Genomic DNA, 6514 nt, shown 5'->3' with positions numbered 1-6514 from the left:
CATAAATGACTTATAATAATTAATTAGGGTGATACAGTGAAATCACGGTTGAAGGAGCTCAACTTAATTTAATACATCAAGAGTTAATTTATCACTTTATGTCTATTTTATTTTTTAAAAAATATGATTAAATTTTTTAACACTTAGATGACTCATAATAATTAATTATAAGCGATATTTAACAAAATTATGGTTGAAGCAACTGCAGTAGACATGCAATCTATTTTTTAATTAAATATTATTAATTTTTTAACACATAAATGACTTATAATGATTAATTAGGGATGATATAGTAAAATCACGATTAAAGCAGCTGAAACAAACGTCATAAATATCTATTTTTTAATTAAATATTATTAATTCTAATATATAAATGACTTATAATAATTAATTAGGGGTAATATAGTAAAACAAATTATTAATTCTAATATATAAATGACTTATAATAATTAATTTATGGTAATATAGTAAATCACGGACCAATTAGAGATAATATAAGTAGACATGTCATCTATTTTTTAATTAAGTATTATTAATTTTTTAATACATAAATAACTTATAATAATTATTTAGGAATGATATAGTAAAATCACAGTTAAAACAGTTAAATCAAACGTCATAAATATCTATTTTTTAATTAAATATTATTAATTTTAATATATAAATGACTCATAATAATTAACTAAGAGTAATATAATAAAAAAATTATTAATTCTAATATATAAATGACTCATAATAATTAATTTTTTTCTTATATTTATTAGTGTTGTCCTCATTTTTATGGTGCAATAAAATGATTATACGTGCATGTTTTTTTTCTTATATTTATTAATTTTGTCCTCATGTATTATTTTAATAATATTTTTATTTAGACCTTTGTAATTTAATTATACATGATATTCTTTTTATATGAATATCTTTTTGTTCCTTATAAAATGATGACCAAAAGTATTTCGATAAATTTATGATGCAATATAATGGTTACACATGCATGTTGCTTTTTCTTTATATTTATTAGTTTTGTTCTAATTTTTATGGTGCAATAAAATGGTAAAACATACATATTATTTTTTCCTTATATTTATTAACTTTGTCCTCATATATTATTTTAATAATATTTTTATTTAGACCTTTGTAATTTAATTATATATAATAGTAATTTTTTATAAATATCTTTTTGTTCCTTATTAAATTACTTGATTTTTATATCTCAACGGTATTTCGATAACTTTGTGGTACAATAAAATAGTTACACATGCATATTACTTTTTCCTTATATTTATTAATTTTATCATCATTTTTATGGTGCAATAAAGTGGCTACACATGCATATTTTTTTCTTATATTTATTAGTTTTGTTCTCATATATTATTTTAATAATATTTTTATTTAGACTTTAATAATTAAATTATACATGGTAGTTATTTTATAGTTACTTTTATCTAAATTAAATTATTTAATCTTGATAGTTGAAATTTACAGAATAATATAGGATATCATCCACTTTTAATAAATGGAAGTATATTATAAAAAAGAACAAATAACCTTGAAAATATAATTGCATTATAAAATAATTGATCTTACGGTTAGAAAATATGAATATATTTAGTTGATCAAATATAAGACATCATATTTTTATTTTAAAAAGTTACAACAAAATTATTTCATTATATTTTAATTTTAAATGATTGTTCAAAGAGCGAATATATTCACTAATTATTAAATAATTTGAAAACGAAAATTCAAAATTTCTCTTATTGAGAGATCATGATACTTGTAATTTGCAAATCGAAATTCCATACACAATAATTGATTTCTCCTTAACAAAATAAAGTTTTGATAAGATCATCAAAATTCTAGAATAAAAGAGTATATATGCTTTTTATAAGAGAAGAAACTAAATACATACAAGCAACTTACATAATCAAATCACTTATAATTTTAGCTACATAATATTACAAGCATTTGGATTTTCATCACTAAACATAAGAGAATATTGTTCTTCAACAGGATCCAAGTGAGCAACAGTAGGATCAGTAGTGGCCCTAACAAAATTGGGAGGTGCCTTTTTGTCATAAACACCAGCAGCATAAGGATGTGCCACCATACTATATGGCACATATGGCCAAATCTCACACTTCTTACCAGTGGATTGTGCTGCCTTCAACACTTTCTTGGGCTCCACAAATCCTGTTACTGTTGCTTTTTGTTGTTTTAAGTCCACATCCACTGATTTTGCACCTACATATAAATTGAAGCACAATTAATAAATAGGAAGAAAATATTTATCTTATAGTACTCTCATTTTTCTCTGTGTTATATGTGTTTCTCTGTTTTATGTGTGTTCAAGATTATTGTTTGAAAAGTTCTAAATAAATGCTCTCTTTGATCCTATTTTTTCATTTTCAAAAAATGAAAATTCTACATCAGATTTACACACACGAAAAAGGTTAAAATGATGTTAGACTGGGAATCATCAAGTCACATAATTAAGTTGAAATGGAGGGAGCAAATACTCCATTCTTGATTTATTACAAAATTCTATGTAAACTGTTTAATTTCAGAGTTTAACTTATATAAATTGATGATTTTTAAAACAAGAAATTACACTATCAAGTCATTAAAACATAACTTAAAGTTAACCCAAAAAAAAAAAAACATAACTTAAAGAAACTTATCTATAAATATTTTTCTGATAACTTAATTGTGCAAAAAATACGTAACGATGTATATAACTTATAAAAACTCTAAAATAAAATATATACAGGGAGGAGGAAATAGATAAGCCAAAAACAAAAGTATAATAATATTTTTGATAACTTAATTGTGTAAAAATCAAGTAACGATGTATATAACTTACAAAAACTCTAAAATAAAATATATACATGGAGGAGGAATAGATAAGCAAAAAAGAAAATTAGAATAATATTATACCTTTGACTCCAGAGAGAACATTCTTAACTTTGCGAGCACAACCTTCGCAGTCCATTCTAATCTTAATAGCAACAGTAGCAATCTGTTTCTTTTTCTTGCTCTTTTTAACACTGCTAAGTACTTCAGACAAATATTCCAGAGTACCTGAAACTCCCATGATGAAACTTCTGTGTGTTTAAATAATAAAGAAGAATTATAAAATTAACTAAGAAAAGCTTTCAAATTGGCTGAGAAAATAAAAGTTGTGTTTATGGTGGTGGATTTATATTCCTAGAAAGAAGACGATATATAGAGTACTAGTACCAATTAATGTGTTTTTTGGTGGGGACTTAATATGATCAGGGGAATTGTATACAAAGAGACAAGAAGAAGAAGCTAGTTAAGGGTGACAAGTGACAGGACCAAAGAGAGTTTAATTCTGTCTTTAAATTATGTTGGTGAATGATTTCCAACTTCTTCTCAACTTGTATTTATAGAAGAAAATATGGGGAAAGAATACCCAAAAAAAAAAAAAAAACAGTTATTTCATTCGTTTCAATTTATTTGTTTGATTTTTATTTGGTATGAAATTAAAAAAAATAATAAAGAAGATTTTTGAATTTTATAATTTTAAATAATTAAAGATATGTAGAATGTACTAAAATGTGCTTTAACTTTATAGTTTTAAATATATTATGTGAAAAATTAGAGATAAAAAGTTGTCAAAAAGAAAAAAGACATTCTTCTTAAAATGATTTATAAAATCCATTTTTTTTATTGGACAAAACGAACCTGTCTCAAAAAAAGTAGGTAAGATAAACAAATTGAAAAGAGAGAGTTTAACATGTATAACGTACAACATCTGTATCATAAGATTTAACTCAATTGGGTCGCATTTATTTGTTATACATAGCAAATAATTAATCGATATTATTTTTAAGATTACAAATGTAATGTTTTCAAAATGTATGTTGTGTAAATATTCTTGGGATGATCTGATAGTCCTATAAAAAAAATTGTTTATACGATGATATATAATCTCAATTTAATATATGTATAGAAGTATATATTGTATTGGCAACAAATGCAATTATTTGTGAGATCAGTGGGGTTCACCTAGAAACTGGAAGAAGCTTCTGATGTCTCCTTAGTTAAGGGGATTCTTTAATTGAAATTGTTTATAGACCACAAATGTACTTTCCTCTTAATCAGTGTAAGATCTTCTTGTTAGATTTCATGCACGACTAATAATACATCACACAGTAAACTCTTTGCTTCAAACTGTTCTATTATAGTCAATTTATTAAAAGTATTATAATTGAAGAGTTAATTAATTAACCCTTGTATTTGGCCATAAAAAAAAAAAAAAAAAACATATTTTTCTCCTTCATTTAAAATTTTAGCTCATTTGGTTCCGTTGTATATTTTTTTCCCATTGGTCCCTGTAAATTATAATTTGCAAAAAAGTCTAACTTTACCCTACTGTTTGCGAAAATCTAACTTAATTTATCTACCCTACGACGAAATGAATTACCCAAAGGATTAATTCATTTTCCAGTGTACATATCTTTTCCCATTTTAACCACTCTATCAACAACCATTCCACTGTCTAACATAACCACGATAGCCATAAATAATTTATAGTCACTAATCTATATTATATATTTTGCGTAAATTATATGTTAATCAACTATTTTCTGATCAGATAACTATTTAAGTCAATTTATCTTTTTTATTTTTAAGACGGAGGAAGTATGTTAGAAAAATCAAATTATCTCTCGGCGATGATTGAATACAAGAATACCTTTTACCTAATACTCCCTCTGTTTAAAAAAAGAATGATCTATTTTGATTTGACACGGAGTTTAAGAAAAAAAATCTTGTAGTTTTAAATTAAAAATATGTCAAATTTACTAAAATACCCTTCAATTTTGTTGTCTTAAACATGCAACGTGGAAAGTTAAAATTAAAAAATTATTCTAAAAAAGAAATGGGGTCATTTTTTAAAATTAATTAAAAAAAATAGATTATTCTTTTTTAAACGAAGTGAATACTAATTTATTACTCACAATTTATATCACAGGAGTGTAATATTTGATCCTTTTTAATTACGTACTAGAGATCTTTGCACACATCATCGTACAAAAAAAGAGATTTATTTTCATTATATTCTGTGCCAATAAAGAGAAAGTATCACTTGGGTTAGACGAAAGGTGAAAGAATACACAGTAAAGTTTTGGTCGATTCATGTTTATAGAAAGGGACTTTCCCAAAGATTGTCCACACTATATATATAATCAAATAAATAAATAATAGGGAATTGGCTAAAAAATACTCAATAATTTAAGGATTTGCTTGTGTCACTGTTGTCTTGGAATTTATTAGCTACCCACATTGGGAGAGACCTGAGCTCCACGTGGCAATCAAAGAAAATCTTAGGGTAGTTATTAGTACACGTGTACTTAAGAAATAAGCAGGAATGTAGCAGATGGTTAAGGTAGTTTGCCATAAATTGAAATTTATTATTTTGATTGATTTTAGAAATAGAATTGGACGGTGGGCCTGTGGAAAAATAGACTTGTTTACATTAGTAGATAAAGCCACAAATTGGTGTGGCAAAGAAAGGGGGAGCGGGGAGGTGGCCAATGGATGAAAATTACGGATAACCAACAAATTGATTATAAACATAAAAACAAGAGGATAATTTGTTTAAACTATACATACTTTCTGAGTTATAGTTAATTATATTGAGAGTTTGGCAATATTTGTTATGGTTTAGATATGATTATTTACATATGGTTTTGAACATTTATAATCTTTGTAATATATAATAATAATAATAATAATAATAATAATAATAATAATAATAATAATAATAATCACTATTACTTTGTCCGGTTTCAAACAAGTGAAGATAGATTATATGAATTATTACTGATTAATTTTATTATATTAATTTATCACATTGACTAGTTTATCTATATAAAATAACTATTTAATTCATTCAAAGTATACTTGTACACCAAAGTTACACTTTCCACAGTTTCCCCACTGTTTAAGGAACTTAAGAATTAAGAAGAGATAAGTGACAGTCCACTTCTTTAATTAGTAACGTATAGGTAATTTCTTGTTGTGCTTGACCAAAGGCTAGAAAAAATTAAAGACATGATGTAGTTTTCAAATATAGACAAGAAATGGCACCGCCCAAAAGATCCTTCGTATGAGGAATAGATAACGTTTTTATTAGACTCCATAATCTTTAGGGGCAAAAGAGTGGGACGTACAAATAAAACCTCATGGTAATAAAAGATTAAAAAGAATGAAGTATATTATAATTAGGGAGAACTTGGTTAGAGGAATTAAGTAGGTTAGTTCGATTCAAAATCTAGGGTTAAATTTATGATGTGTTTAGTGAAAAGGACAGTTTGGTGTATTAAAACTTCTGTTGCGTGCAGGGTTCAGAAAAGGCTCCATCACAAGGGTATATTGTACGGAGTCTTACCTTATATTTTTGCAAGAGGCTATTTTTAAGACTTGAACTCGTAAACTCCTGATCATATGATAGCAACTTTAGTAAAATCAGGATAAATTTTATACGATG

At 25.5% G+C, this 6514-nt stretch overlaps 1 protein-coding gene across 1 annotated transcript; it reads right to left on the bottom strand.

Moving 5' to 3' along the window:
• Nucleotides 1-1854: 1854 nt before the first annotated feature.
• On the bottom strand, nt 1855-3381 carry LOC107869552 (heavy metal-associated isoprenylated plant protein 24). The gene is made up of 2 exons (XM_016716072.2): nt 2935-3381; nt 1855-2241 (listed from the first exon to the last, which is right to left on the bottom strand). The coding sequence occupies exons 1-2, from the start codon at nt 3089-3091 to the stop codon at nt 1946-1948; spliced, it is 453 nt and encodes a 150-aa protein (XP_016571558.1). The 5' UTR covers nt 3092-3381; the 3' UTR covers nt 1855-1945.
• Nucleotides 3382-6514: the final 3133 nt, after the last annotated feature.

This window comes from Capsicum annuum, chromosome 4 (genome assembly GCF_002878395.1).
Source record: "Capsicum annuum cultivar UCD-10X-F1 chromosome 4, UCD10Xv1.1, whole genome shotgun sequence".
Lineage (NCBI taxonomy): Eukaryota > Viridiplantae > Streptophyta > Magnoliopsida > Solanales > Solanaceae > Capsicum > Capsicum annuum.
This window is presented reverse-complemented; position numbering and strand designations above follow the sequence as displayed.

Coding starts and splice junctions, on each gene's coding strand:
- LOC107869552 (XM_016716072.2), bottom strand. CDS start 3,091: ATGGGAGTTTCAGGTACTCTGGAATATTTGTCTGAAGTACTTAGCAGT. Junction 2,242..2,934: donor TGTTCTCTCTGGAGTCAAAG/GTATAATATTAT, acceptor ATTTATATGTAG/GTGCAAAATCAGTGGATGTG.